The following is a 20,962-nucleotide window of genomic DNA, read 5'->3' on the forward strand; positions in this document are numbered from 1 at the left end:
CAGTACAGAGTCAAGCATGTTAACTGATGCAAACATCAAAAGACAAAATTTGTTTTTCTTATACCTTTGTCTTTTTTCTGACCAGGCCACAGACCCTCGAGAGTGACTTTCCTGTGTCAGCGAATTAGAACGATTTCTACAGCCTGTAACAACAACAACAAAACACAAAATAGGACACATCAGAAAGTATCTCTTCTAGATTTCACTGTTTGACAAAACCACTGTGAAAAAGAATTCAAAAGCCTCAAAAAATGTTGCTAATTCTAGTGTCCTACCTGATACATCCTCTCCCTGCTGAGCTTTTTGCTGCCTCTGTCTCAGTGGTAAAAGTGGATGTGAGGGGCTGAAGGTGGAATTCCCTTTATTACTGAAACACATAAAATTGTTGCCATGTCACCAAAAAACTAAATCAGGGCAAAGGATATCCAAGCCCACTTACGCCCAATATCTAATCTTAACCGACACTACACATCTCTCTTGTGGCTGGACAACTAGTTTTTCATCTGCTTAAAATCCTTAATTGGGACAGAATGTACTCTCACCCTAAATGTGACCAAAACACTCCACTGCCACAATTAGCCTAACTCAAGTTTGCGTGCTTAATACTGTATGGTACATGTAATCCAGAACAATGTTTATGCACATGCAAGGAGTGATATTTAATGACAACACGGGAGATGCTTTTAATCACCTGTTTAAAATAGTGTATATTTATAACAAGTCATAAATTATGCCAATGTTAGCACTTATTGACTGAAAGGTGAGAAACAAAGGAGTTACTCTGCTTCACAATATTAGTTGGAGGCCCATCCCACTCTCCTCATTTGTATGTTGATTTGGATATAATCGTGATACTCAAGATACATTATATTAAAAAAAAAGCAAAAAAAAAAAAAAAAGCAGGTGTATAGAGGATCACAGATAATCTAACAGAAAGCAACTGATAAAGGCTTCAGTGACTGAACGCAAACAAGATTTGTTATGATCATATTTTAAAAAGTTATTTAACTCTGCTTTATGAAAGCTTTATGAAATACTGCATGAACCTATTTAGGAGTTCATTAACACACAGTTATAATAAACTTGTGATTTTTTTTTCCTACATACAGACACAAAGTTTTGATGTTTAAACATTTTACATGAATAAGCTGTGTTTTGTTTTTTTTAACACAGAGCAACTTTTCAAAAACGTGACTGATGATTGTGTTTGACCACACACACACACAATCAGATTATATTAGCCTATACCGAGATGAAAGGTTTATGCACGAAGAGATGAGGGATTTCAAGACTTACGACAGATCAGATTCCTCAGTGTGCAGGAAGTACCTGTTACACACTTCTGGGCTGTTTGGGACAGGATGAGCTGAATCGGTTCCAGGTGAGAGCAGGAAGCTTCGTTTGGTAGCGTTGGAGATGGGCACGGAGGGCCGGGAGCTCTTCGATTGAGTCACTGCTCTTGCTGTAAAGAGATGCATCAGATGCAGAGAAATCTAGTCATTTTAAAACTAATGAAACAAACCATGTTAAACACATTCACACATTATAAAAACTGCACAGAAACAATGGACGAGCACATAGAAAAACAGCTTAAAAAACATCCACAAATTATGCATTTCTCACCATCTTTCAATTCCTGCACATCCCTTGGGTGGACAAACTCAGGCTTCACAAACTCAAACCACCAAAAAAGTTCTGCGATGAATACCATCACATTGTGCTGAAAAATAGGGGGAAAATAACAGAGGATAAGCAGTACATAGGGGCCATGGGGGGGAGAAAGAAAGAAAGAAACAGGCCATATATAAAGCAAGTATATATAGTCAAATTTCTTACTTTGAGCACCAGAGGTGAATACAGCATGTCTTCTAGTGTTAAATAGAAACTTTTATTTAGGTACTCATTGGCAAACTCCTTCAGTAGCTGGATATTATACAGGCTGTCTGCTATTGAGGTGACTTCCTTCAAGCAAATATCTGTATGGCAAAAAAGATAAAGTTACCAAACAGGTGCTGATGTAGTTAGCATCATTTTCAAATCACACTTGCCAGCACTTATACACCTGGCTGGCCACTTTTATAGGAACACCTGTACACCTGCCAATCAGCCAATCTGCATAAACTCATACAGATAGAGGCCAAGAGCTTCAGCTAATGTTCACATCAAACATGAGAATAGGAGGACAAATGTAATCTCCCCAAAATAGCCCTGATGACATCATCATCTGGGCTTTTCCCAATCGTCAGTCCAATTTGTGTTAGTCTTTGCCCAATGTACCCTCAGATTCCTGTTCATGGATAATGGTGGAATCCAATGTGTACTTTAGCTGTAGTAGCCTACAGCGGTGCTTGAAAGTTTGTGAATTGCAGAATTTTCTATATAGCAGCATAAATATGACCTAAAACATCATATTTTCACACAAGTCCTAAAAGTACATAAACAGAACCCAATTAAACAAATGAGGCAAAAATATTATATTTGGTAATTTACTTAGTGAGGAAAATGATCCAGTATTACATATTGGAGAGTGGCAAAAGTATGGGAACCTAAGCTTTCAGTATCTGGTGTGACCCATTTGTGCAGCAATAACGGCAACTTAACATTTCCAGTAACTGTTGATCAGTCCTGCACATCGGCTTGGAGGAATTATATCCCATTCCTCAGTATAGAACAGCTTCACCTCTGGGATGTTGGTGGGTTTCATCACATGAACTGCTCGCTTAGGGACCTTCCACAACATTTCTATTGAATTTACATCAGGACAGTGACTTGGCCATTCCAAGACATTAACTTTATCTTTCTTTAACCGTTCTTTAGTAGAACGACATGTGTGCTTAGGGTTGTTGTCTTGCTGCATGACCCACTTTCCATTGAGATTCAGTTCACGGACAGATGTCCTGACATTTTCCGACAGAATTCGATGGAATAATTCAGAATTCATTGTTCCATCAATGATGGCAAGCCATCTAGGCCCAGGTGCAGCAAAACAGGCCCAAACCATGATACTACCACCACCATGTTTCACAGATGGGATAAGGTTCTTATGCTGGAATGCAGTGTTTTCCTTTCTCCAAACATGACCCTTCTCATTGAAACCAAAAATTCTATTTTGGTCTCATATGACCACAAAACATTTTTCCAACAGCCTTCTGACTTGTCCATGTGGTCTTTAGGCATTTCTGTATGAAGTGCAGTGGCTTTCTCCTTGCAACCCTGCCATGCACACCATTGTTGTTCAGTGTTCTCCTGATGGTGGACTCATGAACCTTAGTCAACGTGACCGATGCCTTTAGTTGCTTAGAAGTTACCCTGGATTCCTTTGTGACCTTATGGACTATTACATGTCTTGCTCTTGGAGTGATCTTTGTTGGCGGACCACTCCTGGGGAGGGTAATAATGACCTTGAATTTCCTCCATTTGTACACAATCTGTCTGACTGTGGATTAGTGGAGTCCAAACACTTTAGAGATGGTTTTGTTTCAACCTGATGATCATCAAAAACTCTTTTTCTGAGGTCCTCAGAAATCTACTATATTCATGCTATGATACACTTCCACAAACGTGTTGTGAAGATCAGACTTTGACAGATTCCTGTTCTTCAAATAAAACAGGGCGCTCACTCAAACCTGATGGTCATCCTACTGATTAAAAACACCTGACTAATTTCAACTTCAAATTAAATACTAATCCTAGAGGTTCATATACTTTTGCCACTCACAGATATGTAATATTGGATCATTTTCCTCAATAAATAAATGACCAAGTACAATGTTTTTGTCTCATTTGTTTAATTGGGTTCTCTATGTCTACTTTTCAGACTTGCGTGAAAATCTGATTAGGTTTAAGGTCGTATTTAAGCAGATATATAGACAATTCTAAAGGTTTTACCACACTTCAAGCACCACTGTATCTGTTTGAAGTTTCAGCATGCTGTGCATTCTGACATGCTGTTCTGTTCACTAGGGTTGTAAGTTTATATTTGAGAGTAGACTTCCTGTCAGCTCAGACCAGACTAGCCATAGTCCTTTTGCATCAACAAGGCATTTCCACACACAGAACACTTGCTCACTGCATGTTTTTTTTTATTCCCCATTCTGTGTAAACTCTAAAGACTGTTGTGTGTGAAAATCCCAGGAGATTATCAGTTTATGAAATACTCAAAAACATACCACGGTCAAAGTCACTGAGAGAACCTTGTTTCTGATGTTTGATGGGACATTAACCGAAGCTCTTGACCTGCATCCTCATTTTATGCACTGCAGCCACATGACTGATCGGATAACTGCATGAATGAGCAGGTGTAAAGGTGTTCATATTATATTGTCCAGTGAGTGTATAATCAGTCAATAGATGTTTCCAAAAGACCACACATGCCCAAAGAAAGGTATCTAAAGTTAAAAAAAAGAAGACCAGTAGCATGAAAAGACAGAAACAGTTGCAGTAAACAAACTAAATGTAGTCTACATCCTGGAACAAAGCATATTTAAGTCTCTATTCGGACAGTTTACCATCAAGCTTCATAAGGTCTGGGCAGTAGTAGTGGACTACAGTCAGTAGGGCAGCACCATCACACACATCCCTCATAAGATCCTCCAGCAGGGGAAAGTGGGGAAGCGGACGACCTGAGGCGTGTTCCCGTCTATAGCGTACCTGAACAGGCAAGAGAAGAGACCGGAACAGGGCGGCTTGGCCAACAAGTTCTAACTAGAATTAACAACATATATAAGAAAAATCTTTCAAATAGTGCCACATCAAGCTTTTAAGAAGAACCAACTCACTTCCTTTAAATAAACTCTGTTAATAATTAGAATTTTATTCACAACAGGTATACATTTAGCTGCATAGCTGTAACAGGACTTACTAATCTTAGCTAGTATGGAGGGTATACCCCTTAGGAAGTGATATATAATACAGTCCCATCCAAAAGTATTAAAATGGCAAGTTCTAATTTTATTTGTATTTTTTTAGCCAGTATACTGAAGACATTTGGATTTCAAGATGAATGAGATCGTAGACTAGAATTTCAGCTTTATATCTAGATTTGTAACTTAGAACATGGCACCTTTTGTTAGAAACCACCTGTTTTTCAAGTGATCAAATACACTGTGAAAATGTGATTGACAGGTATTTCTTGTTGCCCAGGTGTGCCCTGTTAGACTGACTGGTTAAACAATTAAATGCTCTGATTGTCTACTCATAGTAGGGCTCTGGGTTTTGGCTGTGAAAACTGCAATTGTTGTTAAAAAGGATAAACCAACTTGAAGACCAGAGAGCTGTCTATGGGAGAAAAGCAAGCCATATTCAGAGCCATTGCACAAGCACTGGGCATAGCCAATACAACAATTTGGAATGTCCTGGGGGGACACTGGTGTACTAACAAACAGACATCAAGCAGGCCAGCCAAAGAAAATGGCAGCAGTTGATAGGGGCAGGGATAAAGGTACCACAATCCACCATTTGACGACTTTGGGAACAGAATTACAGAGGCCACACCACGAGGTGGTGTCAGTGGGTCTCCGGCTTGATGCGGTTAATGCAAGCAAGAGATATGCAACCAAATATTAAGTGTTATTTACGTTAAGACTATCTGTTCCTATACTTTGCTCACCTAAAAACTGGGTGGTCTGCCACGTTCTAAGTTCTATTATACATATCTAGATGTAAATATCAGGAAGTGAAAGCTGAAGTTCTGATCTATAGACTCATTCATTTTTTTTTTTACCTCAATCCCAAATGTCTTCAGTGTATACCAAAAACAAAAGTATTGGCCTTGCTGTTCAAATACTTTCAGATGAGACCGTATACGTGCACATTCCAACTGAAGTTTTTTTTGCAATAGAATCCACACCCAGAGCATAGCTTCAAATAAAAGACATACCAAATACACACATTAACTTGCTTTGCTAAATTCAAGATTCAAGGTTGTCCGTTCCACAGCAAACCGATACTTGACTAGAGTTAAGAACCATTTCAGCAATTTTACATATGAATGTCCAATTTAAAAAACACTGCACATTTAGTTAGGATGAGGAACGGTCATCCCTGACTCAGCTAAAACAGCTATCTAAAACACAGCGTAGCTACATACACACACACACACACACACACACACACACACACGCAGTGAGGGCTATAATAGAGCAGGAAGTGAGTGAGGAATACAGTATGGACATGGAGGATTTAGAAGCATTGTCCCATGTGTGGATTACATGACAGCCTCTAGCATGCAATGGTTTAGGGGTGCTAGCATGAGTTCAGGAGCTAGCGGCACACAGAGTGAGAGCGCAATGGCAGATATACATATTAAAAGACCTCGATAGCGTCAGAGGGTGCACACCGCAAGTCACTGCTCCAATAGCCTGCATCGATTCAATCCTATTTTTAGAGATTGTTTTCTTTAAGACATGCGAGATGTTTTTGTTCTGTCCGAGTTTTCTTAAATAATTTAAAACGAAGTTCGTTACAATTGTACAGCGCTTTCAAATGACATTTGCGTAGGTGAGCTCAGGGACACTTTTATTTATGTTTACAGAGCTGAACTCTTCTCTATCAAACACAATAATTTGATAGAATTTGATTCCAAAACAAACAAAAAAGGAAAACTGAACATTAAGGTCTGGCCAGTCAAATGTAGTGAGTTAAATTAGTACATAAATTAATGTATTGTAAACAATCACTAAAATCACTTACATTTCCATGATCGCAATGTTGAGAACTCAAAATGATATACATTTTAACATCAATGTCCCCACTGTCAGCATGGATGCTCCTGCACGGTCAGCTACCCAAATTCCTAAAAGCCAGTTTAATCCCAAACGCTCCTGATGGTATGCAGACTCTTTGCACATGTTTAAGAAAATAAAGAAGGATTAAAAACAACAGAAAAAAAAAAAAGCAATGATGTAGTTTTGTATGTAGGGCTGTGACGGTGGCAGTTTTATACCACCACGGTTGTTAATATATATATAATTTTATAGGTGTAAATTAAACAAAAACTTAAATATAAAGAAATGAAATGAGGCTTTATTTTAGCAAAAAAAATACAGCCATTTTTTGTCGTGTTGATGCAATGAGAAACAGCCTGAGGGAGCTGTGGGATACGGTATAGAGGAGATGCGAAAAAGTGAAACATGCACGTTTCGCTGAGGTATACTTTATTTCTTTTACAAGTGTAGTATACCACAAGCCTATAAAACTGAAGGAAATACCAGTAGGACGGTAACCTAAATAACATGTTAAAAAGCTAAATATTAAATAAAATTGAAAACATGGCCGAGTGACATGCCTGGAGATGGATCCTGAGATTTGCAGGCTAGTGCTTGCCCGTTTAACACTTATATATTCCCCCCCACAAAGCAGACAAACGACTTCATCCAAATTTATTGGATCCGCTCGTTCGTTAGGTACAAATCCAAAATGTTCCCAGATCGCCGACTTAACATTTGGTTTCCCAAAATGATCCATCGCAGCGGCAGAACCCGAAGTGAAATCGCAAAAGTCGCCTGGCCAGATTTTGCCGCGCTCAAACAAACCCGCACCAAACTAACAGACACCACCATATAAGGCGTTTGATTATGATTACGTAATTTGTGTATTAATATAAAATCTCCCGCTATATGGAAGGCTATAAATACAAATGAATATAGCAACTGTTATTATTATTATTACACTTGTATACAAAATGTTGTACTTTGTACTTGTCATAGTGCGCACTCAAGCAGAAACATTACGTGACACTCCCCTGCGATTGTCATGACCACCGACACAGCCCTAAGTTTGTTTGTAGGTGCATTTTTTTTTGTTATAGCCTGCATTCTCGGTGGGAAGACGTTCACATTTCGTCCAAGGGGCCTAACATCACTTATGTATAGCATGACATAATCAGCTATGTAAGTCTCCAATATATACAGTGCCCTCCACTAATATTGGCACCCTTGATAAATATGAGCAAAGAAGATGGTGAAAAAACGTCTTTATTGTTTAAAATTTTGATCTTTTGTTCAGAAAATTTACAAAAATTCCCTGCTCTCATGGTTATCAAACAATTGCAAACACCAGAGGTTTATCCAAAAAAAAAAATTATTTGTAAAATATAGGTGTGCCACAATTATTGGCACACCTATGAATTCATATGAGAAAAATACATTTGAGGTATATACCCATTGTTATTTATTAAAAAAAAATTTTTTTAGTAAACCTGGGTGACTAGGAACAAAAAATTGTTCAAACATGACTTCCTGTTTCACAGGGGTATAAATATGAGGTAACGCATACGGCAAATTCCCTTAGTCATTCATAACAATGGGTAAGACCAAGGAACATAAGCTGTGATGTGCAGCAAAATGTTGTTCAGCTTCACAAAAGGTAAGGATGGTCCGAGTGGCCAAAAAATCTCCAAGGATCACAGCTGGAGAATTACAGAAGTTAGGTGTGTCTTGGGGTCAGAAAGTCTCCAAAACTACAATCCAAAATCCCCTACATCACCACAAGTTGATTGGAAAGGTTTCAAGAAAAAAAAAAATCTACTCTCATCCAAAAACAAACTCAAGCATCTTCAGTTTCCTACACACTACTGGAACTTGAAATGGGATCAGGTTCTATGGTCAGATGAATCCTAAACAGGTGGTTTTGGCACATACAGAGAGGCAGCCATATGGAAAAGTACCTCATGCCCACGGTTAAATATGGTGGTGACTCTTTAATGTTTTGGGGCTGTTTTTCTGCCAGAGGACCTGGACATTTTGTTACATGGAATCATGGACTATCAAATATCAACAGATATTAAATGAAAACCTGACTGCCTCTGCCAGAAAGCTTAAAATGGGCCGTGGTTGGATCTTCCAGCAGGACAATGATCCAAAATATCAAATACAACAAAATCAACACAAAAATGGTTTACTGACCACAAAATCAAGGTCCTGCCATGACCATCCCAGTCCCCTGACCTGAAACCCATAGAAAACCTGTGTGGTGAACTGAAGAGGAGAGTCCACCAGCGTGGACCTCGAAATCTGAAGGATCTGGAGAGATTCTGTATGGAGGAACGGTCGCAGATCCCTCGCCATGTATTCACCAACCTCATCAGGTATTATAGAAGACTCAGAGCTGTTATCTTCGCAAAGGGAGGTAGTACAAAGTACTGACTAAAAGGGTGCCAATAGTTGTGCCACACACATATTTAACAAAGATATTTTCTGTGTTTTGTTTGCAATTGTTTGATATCCATGAGAGAGGAGTACTTTTGTTAATTTTCTGAACAAAAAAATCAAAAGGTTAAACAATAAAGACAAGTTTTCACAGTCTTCTTTGCTCATATTTATCAAGGGTGCCAATATTAGTGGACGGCACTGTATATCTGTGAGACCGAATGCAAGTGGATTAAACATGTTTGTTTAAAGTTAAGTTTAAAGAAACTTAACTTTAAAGAAAAAACAAACAGAATGAATGATTCAATCGTACAGAGATGGACAACAAAGCTTAAAAACGGGAAAAAAATAAATAAATAAATAGCCTGAACACCAGTTGAACTGATCCACACTATACTACAGGTTTAGGTTACATATAATCAGCATATATAATACATATAATTAAATAAGTATTTACGTGAGGAACTGAAGGTTATGTTTAGTAATAACAGATTATCTATAAAATAATAATAATAATAATGGCACTTCTGATCTGATTTACATATCTTACATACAAAACTGTTAAAATTAATTTCCAAGCATTTCTCAAATAAATAAATAAATAAATAAATAAATAAATTTTAACAACTGCTAAAACTTGGCCATTGTACCATTTTTCTTTGGAACCCAGAAAGAGGATCACAAGCAATGATGGACAAATCATAAATTCATTAACTAGCCTACTAGGCACGTGAAAGCAAACCCGGTCAGAAAAATAAGTAACAATTTTCATACTTCCAGGTTCAATGTAATGGAAAAAAAAAAAGAAGCACTATTCCTGCAAAAATCCCTTACTGACTAAAAGTGTTTGCTATCATCTAGCTAGGATCCTTTCATCATTATTAAAGATATCAATCTGAATAGCTCAGTCTTCCGTATAAGCTAATAAATCCATCTAGTATTATGTTTGTTTAAAGGTCAGGCAGTGCCTTAGCCGATGTGTGTCGTGCAGCAGACAGAATGAGTAACGTGCGCTATAGTTACTGCATCAAGGTGTGTTTCTCCACTGTAAAACACATTACATTTAAACATACGGTTGAAAAACGTGTTGCTTTTTTCTCAAAGATGTAAGAGAGAAGGAAAAACACTGGCACTCACTACATCACCAGCTTACCAACCCAATATGTCCGCCTAGCAACTACGAATATATATATAAACATATTCATATAGAAAAAAAAATGCAAAGATAATAAACGATTAAAAGAAATACAGGCTAACAATTGAGGACAACATGACTGGATATTGTCCTGAGGTAATGCAAGAGCATCTACAGATGATTAAATCATTATACAGCCTAAAAGCAATGGAGTCAGAAAGAATGGACCAAAAGCTGGGATGGCGCAGATTTTCTACACACACACACACACACACACACACACACACAGGAATGCATTTGGGCTCAGGGGAGTGGAAGGCTGATATTGTTGGGTGATTATTGGACAGCATGAGCCGCTAGGCATCAGCGTTTCCCACTGTAATTCACTGCAAAGCCTCAATGGTAGGGTGTGTATGTGCACACATCAACACACTAAATGCGTGCAGTGGTGGAGATGATTGCGCTGGCAGCAAACTTACAGGTACTAGCTTCCAATACCACTTTGAGGGAGACTATCCAAGTAGCGAGAAAGGAAGGTAGAAGGAGAGAGACGTGAGGGGGGGGTAGACAGGAATGTACGGTCAGAGAAAAGGAAAAAACAGAACTGACACTGCTAGCAGAAAGCAAGCAAAAGCGAGAGAGAGAGAGACAGAGAGAGAGAGAGAGAGAGAGAGAGAGCGCAGGAGGGGGTTGGGACTGGTAGTAGGGATCTTTTCTCTGTTACAGTGAAGACAGTCCAAAGAAACAAGAGACTACCAAAACACTGGTACTATAGTACACATAGTATCACTGCACCTTTTCTGAACTTACAGAAAGTGTGAAAGTAAATGAAGAGAAGAAAAGGGCGATACCTTCTGATGACTGGGAGAATCCAGAAGATTCACTTTGTGTTCCTTTTCAGAGATCTCCCTCATTTTCAAGTTCACCTGAAGTGTTAAACACTGAAATATTAATATCAAACATAACGCAACGGACTGCTTTCCTAGGCAATCAGGTACACCTTCTACACCCGGCGTAAACCACTCCTCCATTACATTAAGTGCACCTACACAGCAGTTTTACAACAAACCATTCATTATCACTGGAAATAATGACATCTCACAATGCTGCATTGCATAAATTACCATTTATCATGTCTTGCCTTGTATAGGTTTTGGTACCAAAGGTAAGCTAAACTTTAGTAATGTTCCAATATTTTATGCAAATAAATGGATCTTATTCCTAAGCACTATGAATATTGTCTCGCTTTTAGACATGTACTGTAAACAGTGACAAAGAGGGGGAAAATCCAACAAAACTCTTCGTTGTTTTTGTCTTAATTATCTGTAAGATAATTTTATTACTGTGACACGTTTTGTATCGGCTTAAAAGGCTCCTTTATAGTGAGACAAATTCACCGTTTTACTGACATCAGAAAATATACCTAACAATTCAGCTCAAACAACTATGACAAGGTGTTTATCTCAGCCACCCACAATATCATTACCTTGTTATGCAACAGACAAGACAAGTCTATTTAACTGCAACACAAAAATTCTCCATCGTTCCCGTTACCTTGTTAATCCAGAAGATCATGGCGTCCTCCAAGTCAAAGGGAAGCTCTTTAGAGGCGCTGAAGGTAGAGAAGCGCTTCACACAGGTCACCACTTTCTCAATGCTGATCATCTCCACCGTGTAGGCAATCATCAGGGCATCAATCATAGGCATGTGTGAGCTCTATCACACAGTTAAGAAACCAACAGTCAGCACAGCAATGTTTTTGGCAAATACCAAAAAAAAGAGTCACATACTGAGCTCATATTCCATATTCGCGCACAAAGGCAAACAAACCACAGTACTACTCTCTTAACTGCAATAGCCGACACATATTACAGCATGCTGGCAAACATTCATAATGACGTCATGCATCCAAAAAGCCCAGGACACTTCAGACGCTATGCAATGGCATTTGAATGAAACTAGTCAGGTCCAGAAGTGTAGTCAGGTCTAGAAGTGCATCCCTGAACAAACCACCTAAGACTTCTTTGCAAGCTGAAGTTAAAAGTAGATGGCTGGTGCACCGAGCATTTTGTCCCAAGTGGCTACAATCCTAATTATGTCAATTAAAGTGCACTCATCATTTATGAGATTATCGTAAATAAAAGTAAGAGAGACTAAAAGTCAGGAAACAAAACTTGGTCATTAATCTTTACTGAACATGTAAATATTTGTGCATGCTGCCCAAATATACACCTACTGCCTAGTTATACAACAAGACACTGAAGTCAATATCAAATTAATGAGCTACTTTTTAATTAGAAGGTCATAAGGCCAAGTGCAATAAAGCCTAAATATTATAAAGGACAGATATGCAGACATAACATTTTCCTTTGTGCCATTAAGTGTTAAAATTAAATCTGTAATTCTGCAGTAAAATAAAGAACTACAGGCTACAGGATGCAAAATCACAAAATTACAAGACTGGCCTTTTATTCCACGCAAATCTATCAGCTCAGTTATACACAGCATTTCTTGGAGATTAACATCCTCCTTCATCCAAAGGAAATCTGTCTGCCAAGGTAAAACAGTAAAAGGTAATCTATGCCAGAAGACGTATCGTATATACATTCAGACTAAAAAATAAAAAAGCATCAAATTTGTTTGTTTTTGACTGGATTTTTTCACAGGCGTTTGAGTCAGAGTGTCAAATCTCTACCATATTCTATCAAGAAACAAGACGAGATAAAAGAATAATAATAATAATTTAATGCAATGACACACTTGAATCTGGAACACATAACAGGCAAATACACCAGAAAACACAAAAGAGCTTAATTTCTTGTGTCCAAAGATGCAAATGTAGGCCATGTAGCACCAGAGCACAGGGAAATTGTGATGGGAACATGGTCATGCTGGAGGAAATCTGGAGCATAAAGTCCAAGTGCTTCGAATATTTTGTGTGTGTGCGTGTGAGAAACTGCCATGTCAAAATGGAAACGAATAATACATTCATAAATATAATATGGGATGTTATCACGGTCATAAACAAAACAGCAGTGTTTTATCACAACCTTAACAGACCAGCTTAGACCACAGTTAGATCCAAAAGAAAGCACTTTTCATGGTTGGGATTTTACAGCGAAGTGAGCAGCCTATGTTTAGTACGTGAAATCAGTCGCTCTTTTGTGTTCATTAAAGAAGTGGTTAAATGACATGTTTGTATCTGTTGTCCCTACGGAGACTGAAAATCAGCACAAAATCCAGTGGTATAATAGCCATGTCAAAAACAGACTATAATCACAACACCAGAACATAATAACTGTTTATAAATATATAATAACTGTACAGTTCATACTTTTGACTTACTGCATCAGCATGCTGTAAAAACCCAGCACTGGAACAGTTCATTCACTTTCACTGTACAGAACCCAACCCTGAAAGTACACTCGTTACCATGTTTGTTTACAGCGGGGTTGTCATGGTAACCGGTCTCTCATTAATCATGCTCGTTTCCTGCTTTTTGCCCTGCTCTCATCACATATTATAAGCTATTAATAAATGAAGTACTACTAAACTTCTTCAGACTAAATATGGCTAAATATTTCCCCCGACGTGCCATGATTGCATGTGATTGGAGGAAATACCCAGCCTGAGTACAAAGCAAAGACAAAAACGACAGTGCAGAACACCACAGCAAAATGATTCACATTTTGGTGCATTTTTGCCATTTAAAAAAAATCCTTTATGATATAGTCTGCATGTTGTCGTTTTCTTCTTCAGTTTGCGCTCACTCTGTGCTCAATCTATTTAGGCTGCCTCTTACCTTCACTAATTTATTTGTAACCAATCCCCACATTCATAATTCTGTACTTTCAGTAATCTGCAGTAGGGATGTCACGAAAACCGATACTTCGGTACCAACATTCTTAAAACGTGACGGTATTTGTTTTTCTGCAGTAGTATTTGTACCATTGGTGATGAAGGTACCGAAGTTGCAATTCTTCCGGACCTGAAGGGGGCAGCAAATATGCGTAAGTGTTTTAGTCGGTCCACAAGTGGTGAAGAAGAACGCCTACAAGCACACGGGAAAAACTACAGAAGACGACGACAGGTTTAGCTCCGCCCCGACTCGTTGAGACGAAAGGTGGTAAGAGTCAAATATGAAAATACTTCGCATTCGCGGCGGATGACAACAAACATATAATTGATACTCTGAAGCCGGTGTGCAAACTATGCTATCGTTCATTTCAAACAAAGCGAGGAAACACCTGGAATTTGGCGAAGCACCTGAAAGACGGTCCCTATATTATGTTTGTTTGAGGCAGCTGGCATTGTAGTCGTGAAACCAGCTAACGTTATGCTCCATGTAATGTTAGCGATAGCCAGTTATTTGTTAACGATGCTAACACATTGCAGTGTTATAAACTACCTCTGAATGGGCACCATGCATCGCCATTCACCCCGTGTCCTTCCGGCTAAATGTAGCCTAATGTCACTAATAATTATTCAAACGTTCATGCTTTTAATAAATCTTTTTAGCCTGCCACCATATCAGTGAATTTAAACTAATGCTTACATTCAAAGTATAAGTGGTGTGTGTGTGTTTAGTTGTGCACCTTAGCACATGTAGCCTCCACTGTTTTATTAGTCAGTGTTTGATAACTAAAAAATCCCCCTCTCTTTTTTTGCCAGTATTAGCCAGAGAAGGATGTCCTCCAGGAGAGTTTTTAATTTTATTTTTAAAAATGTTTTAATTTTTTTTTTTAAACCACACAGTGGTATCGACTTTGGTATTGAGAATCGTGTACTTTTGCGTGTATCGAGTATCAACTACTAGATTTTTAGTATCGTGACAACCCTAATCTGCTGTTATTTTTCTTACCTATAGGACACGTAACTGTAAACAGAATTTGAAAATCGTGCTTAACGTTAGGCTGTTTATAAAGTGGTACGTCTCTCTGGTTTTCTATGCATTATCATTCCCAAAATAAGAGATCACGGTCAACAAATTAACACCAATTACATGTTCTCTCTACTTTGTTAGGGTTGCTTTAAGTATGGTACTAAAAGTGCTGGTGCAATACTGGTCATGACAGATTCACACAAAGCAAATATCAACTCAGTTATACAAACTCATAGCCAGTAACAATCAGGCTTTGTCAAACAGGTTCATGTGGGTTAAACCACATAAAGCCTTGTACTGGGTGTGGACTCGATCAAAAACATTTGCATCTACAGGGATAAAGCCACAGGTGGGTGGACAGTGCTGAATCACCAGCACTTTCAATTTCTAATCACTGCAGACTTAAAGCACAATGACAGAAGTCAATGTAATCCACTCCTTTTCAAAGCTTTTAGTAGAAGTTCCTGCTTTAATGTTTGCACTGGTGAAAGAGATATTAACAGACAGCCAAAAAAAACCCAAAAGCACACGCTTTCTCCTTCCTGCCTTGTTGGTCTGGAGATAAGGCGTGTTACTACAGGAAAACTTCCGCACACAGAAGAACAGACTCTAGCCACGCGATGCCATATTTCCTTCCTCCCAGTGCATCTGTCACTGAAGATCACGGCTTGTAGCAATCATCGCAAGCTATACTGCAGTGCAGAGACTTTCCGACACGTCGCATTTGGACCCTTTCTGCATCCCATTCGTCCCAATTCCATCAGCTAAAGAAAGAAAGTCAGACAATGCAGGTAGACTCAACTCTCACCATTTTGATTGGCTGACACGTGAGGTCGCCGTCTGTGACGGGTGTGTCATCTCCCTCCATGACGTAGATGCCTTTGCGAGACATGGCCTGGATGACTGACTGGTGGGACTGAAGGGAGGCTGCCTGGTCCCCTTTGAGAATGAGTCCGCACACACGACAGTAGAGCTCAGAAGACAACAGCAGCCTGATCACAGGAGGCTTAATGTGCTCCTGCTCATACTGGTCTGTGTAGAAGGGGTCCCGCATGTCCTCTGGGATGTGATCTGAAAAATAGGTAAATGGAAAATAAATGAGAAATAAAGACTAATGAAGTTATAACACTGAATTGGCAGCCTGATTTAAGATGGTTAATAAGTAGATAATAAGTAGTAGATAATAAGTAGTTAATAAGTGTCCATGAAGCACAGCCAGGATGTACAAGATAACCCACCATTATCAAATTAAATGCTATATGGCCCACATAAATAGCTTCAACATATGGCCAAAATTTTGAGGATGCCTGACCATCACACCCAAATGTGGTTCTTCCCCAAAACTGTTGCCATAAAGTTGAAGCACACAATTGTCTACAATGCCTTCGTATACAGTAGCATTATAATCTCCCTTCACTGGAATTAAAGGACTCAAACCAGTTCCAGCATGACAATCCCCCCGTGCACAAAGTGAGGTTCATGAACACATGGTTTGCCATGGTTGGAGCGGAAGAACTTGAGTGGACCGAGTTCCCCACTGACCTCAACCCCACTGAACACCTTTGGAAATAACAGGAACTCTATGCACTACTGACTACACACCAGGCCTTTCATGCTCTTGTGGTTGAATGGACAAATCCCTACAGCCACACTCCAAAATCTAGTGGAAAGCCTTCCCAGAAGAGTGGAGGTTATTATAACAGCAAAGGGGGGACCAACTCCATATTAATACCTATGGTTTTGGAATGGGCACAAGTGGGTACCATGGAGATAGACGGAGTAAAACACTGTACACATTTAAATAATGTTTCAATGTTGACTTATGGCCATAAAATAAATCTGGATTTTTATTTATTTATTTATTTATTTATTTATTTATTTATTTATTTTACAGTTAAAGCAGTTCCTGGCTGCAGAACACTGAAATAGACTATAAAGTTCATTCAGTAGAAATTTTACACGGTGAAATGAGGGATGTATAAATAAACCCCCAGCTGAGGACAGATCGAAAGCTAATGTGTACAGCAAACTGGATTCAATAACGCCTCGTGACTAAGCCTGGTTTTATTTAACTGCTTGGAAGGGAGTTTGGATCCAAGTGTTACTTTATCATGGGGAGGGTGTGAAAAAGCAGTGATGCTCTGTTTCACAGTTTAAGAGCTCCCACGATGGCTATATGAACTGTATCGTCTGGGGCCCGGTTGTAAACACGGAGCAGAAACATTTAACAAAACAGAGACGGTAGATCTGCCCTATGATTGGAAGCACCTTGTCCCTTCTTCCCACACTCAGCAGCACAAGCATCATCCGGGGCTACTGTCCTGCTGGACATCACATGGCAAAATCAGCCCTTGTGTGTCACCCCTCATTTTCTTTGTAACGTCCCCGCATCGGTCGACAAAAGTCAGCAGCGAGGAGAAATGCTGATCTCTGTGACACCCTAGCCTTTGTAAACCAGAAAGAAAACAATTGTGGAGGACCCCCAGCATCCAAGCAGTAATGATGAGGAGGCATGCCTGTAAATCCAGAAAGCCCTTCTTCTTGTGCAGGCATGAACACGTGTAAAGAGGTGTGGTTTTGGAGGGAACACTGAAGGGACGGGCTGGATTTGTTTGAATTTTGAATTTCAAAACAGTTAGCTTCGTCGAACATAACGGGCTGTACTTTAAAATAAAAATCAAAAACCAGCACCACGGCTGAAAACGGACTATTGTTTACATTGTTCTTATCCCATGAGGATTGGAAGTATAAAGCGAGTCCCTAATAAGTCTTGTAAAGGTGAAACCATTCTTAAGATGCTTGGTTGCATCAGCAAAGTCTTTTCAAACCACGCGGCTGTTCAGACATTCACTCTAGCAACAAATCTCAGCAATATCAACCTGGATATTATATCCTTTCCATATCCACCAGTATTTTTTAATTACATGTCTCAAATACAACACAGAACGGGAGCATACAACGCACTGCCTTAAATAACACCTGGGCTAAACAAAAGCTTACATTACTTACAATTTTTTCAAGTACAATAAATCCAATAAATCAGTTTGTTTTAGCGATGCGCCTGTGGTTAAATTGGACTGTTTGCTAGTATTTTGAAGAAGCAGATGATAAAGTAGACAAGGACAGCAACTCCATTGTGTATGACTGCCAGTTATGATTGTTGCACGCCTTAAAAGACAAGGGTTACGCCTGCATTACAGCACGTCCAGCATTTATGGATAATGACCTTTGGATAACTAATCATAATTGGGGGAAAAAAACATTACTTGCTGCTATGGCAGCGGCAAGACACACTGTCAAAGAAGTCAAAAGGAAAAAAACCTCACAGCATGGCACGTGTGTGAAATCTGCAACACATCTTGGGAAAACAATACGTTGCTGCATGTAAATGTCTAGAGAAAATAAAACACATTCATACAAATTGTCCTAACCACATGGCTGCTTAGATAACCATCACTACTTCATTAAAAATAAATCCTGAATACTAGCGCAAGCGAGTCTTGAGTGGAAATTACACAGTTGACAGGAATCCCAGCCAGTTATGACAGGATCCATATACTGCATGACACCAAGCCGATCATCACACGCTCTCTTATAACTAGTCTTCAAGAACTTTGCATGAACCCCGAGATATCAACAAAGGCAAATTTTGAGCTCAAAACCTGACCATAGGACCAAACATTCATTCAACTCATCCCTACAAAGACCATGAAACAATACTGAGCATTCAAAATAAGAGGAAGAACGTTACAGGATAAAACGGACTGACCTTACCAGAAACTCCACTAATTATGTAAATAGCAAGAAATTCAGTCTACAGCCTGTAGGGACATTTGCCTGAGCACTTCACTGCCAGTGCAAAACAGACCTGTGCTGGCCAGTGCCAAGAAAAGCACTAAAAATATACTTTGTGCAACAGGATTCCTGGTTCTCACTGTTCCATCCTGTGGTGGACTGGTAGTGTAGTGAAACTATGCTTAATTATCGCAAGAAGAAAAACAAATAAAACCTCAGCAGGGAGTGGTTTGAAGCAAATAATACTGCCGAAGATAAAGCACCAGTTATATTGAGAGGTGACAATCACAGCTTTTCACCCACTGCAGAGGATGTTTTAGAGCGTTACATTTTACGAGGAAAGAGGAAGAATGAGGTTACACACCTTCCTCCTTCTCTGCTCATGAATACAATCAGTTCCCTGAACACAATGCACGTCAACCAACAGGACACATTTCCCCTAACTCAGGTATAGAAGTGTCAGGGTTCACAGAGAGGCGTCAAAATAAAACTCCTGGAGAATTTTTTGGCACGATATTTTGCAACGAGTGCACAAGAGAGGGTTGTGGGAGATGGATGACCACCACTGACGGAGATGTTATAATTTGGTCTTGACAGCAAATAAATGGGTGTTTTCAGTCAAACGACAGATTAATACAGTTTGACACATTATCTGCTGTTTTTGATTACTGATCAAGAAAACAGGCAATCGTTTTCTGTACAAAGCCATATTTACTTTACTTGAAGTTCCTTATACAACCCATGGCGTTAAAAAAAAAAAAAAATACACTTTGCATGTCTGAAAGTAAATATTAAGTGTCTAACCCTGTTTAAAGCGAGACCTTGCTCCTGTTTTACCCACAACATTTTCCCCTCTTGCCAGCACTGCAGACAGAATACATGCTGCTGATCCTGACTGTTCAATCAGTGGACACTTCTGCACTTCACTTCCGGAACGATGTCTGTGTTGACCCAGATTGAACGCCACCACTGATGTAAATTAGCTCCGTGTGCCATATAGCAGAAAGAAGGTAGTCTGTATGAGAACAGGAACTCTGGAATAATTCTCGAGTAAAAAAAATAAAAGATCGTGCCTTATTTCTAAATTACCGCTCAGATGGGAAAAAATGTCTGGAGAAATGAGTGTGAAGTAACATTGACAGAGGACATCTGTAGTACTCGTTATCAGTTCACATGAGATAAGCTATCTGTGTATAAATCACAGAGACTGGAGTGTGTCACGTTCATGATGTACCCGTAGTCATTCCCAGCAAAAGTTTCATATGCACTACACACACCACTTTAATACAAACATTGTTTTTGCTTTTATTATATTCGCTTCTTGTGCTTGATCACGATCATGACTGTAACATGCGTGTCGGCTATACCCGAGCAAGGAACGCAAAATCTCACCTAAAACTTCTCCAACAACTCCTTGTAACCGTCTTTATTTTTTATAGTGCTGCTTTTTAAACTCGGCCAATGCGTTGGTTTGGTTTTACCTAGACAGTCCCGCCAGGATTTTGCGCCAGCAGAAATCAATGCAAAATCAAGCAAACGCCGCAATATTCAGAGGAGCTTCCAATTTCTCAAAATTACCGCAGATTTTCCACAGATTTTCACCAAGACGCATCATGTGACGTCATCACGACGCGCATTCAGCCAAAGCCCTCGTCGATTCCCATGCGTCGAACAAGAGTACAGCTAAAAGCTCTCATTTACCAACAAACATCACCGCAAAAGACCGTGCAAAACAATATCGCACAATCGCAATCTCGCCAATTCAAGTAGTTTTCCCACACACACAAAAAAACCCTCCACAAATTGCATCGCAAATGTTGAAAAAAGACGCAGCAAAATCAAGCATTTTTGGCCACGACGATCGCAAAATACTCTGAAATCCTGTACGGACTGTTTAGAGATAGAAAATAGCCCTGGAGTGTCTCTATCCTGCAGAAAAATGCCTAAAACCTCCTTCCTTCACAGGATAAAACAGGATTACCTGGGGATAGTCACACACGTCCT

At 39.3% G+C, this 20,962-nt stretch overlaps 1 protein-coding gene across 7 annotated transcripts in view; it reads right to left on the minus strand.

Annotated features, from left to right (window-relative positions):
- Positions 1–20,962, minus strand: part of camsap1b (calmodulin regulated spectrin-associated protein 1b) — a 29,632-nt gene that overhangs the window by 6,480 nt on the left and 2,190 nt on the right. The window contains exons 3-12 of one of the 7 annotated variants that reach the window (XM_053610148.1): positions 15,972–16,234; positions 11,836–11,997; positions 11,133–11,207; positions 10,761–10,793; positions 4,509–4,650; positions 1,837–1,976; positions 1,624–1,720; positions 1,330–1,462; positions 276–367; positions 65–143 (exon numbers count right to left, since the gene is read on the minus strand). In XM_053610148.1, coding sequence (XP_053466123.1) covers positions 65–143; positions 276–367; positions 1,330–1,462; positions 1,624–1,720; positions 1,837–1,976; positions 4,509–4,650; positions 10,761–10,793; positions 11,133–11,207; positions 11,836–11,997; positions 15,972–16,234 — 1,216 coding nt within the window. Of the gene's footprint in view, positions 1–64; positions 144–275; positions 368–1,296; positions 1,463–1,623; positions 1,721–1,836; positions 1,977–4,508; positions 4,651–6,690; positions 6,832–10,760; positions 10,794–11,132; positions 11,208–11,835; positions 11,998–13,615; positions 15,928–15,971; positions 16,235–20,962 lie in introns of those variants that run through there. The other 6 variants (XM_053610143.1, XM_053610142.1, XM_053610145.1 and 3 more) reach the window with 6 other exon arrangements.

Source organism: Ictalurus furcatus, chromosome 22, assembly GCF_023375685.1.
Source record: "Ictalurus furcatus strain D&B chromosome 22, Billie_1.0, whole genome shotgun sequence".
Lineage (NCBI taxonomy): Eukaryota > Metazoa > Chordata > Actinopteri > Siluriformes > Ictaluridae > Ictalurus > Ictalurus furcatus.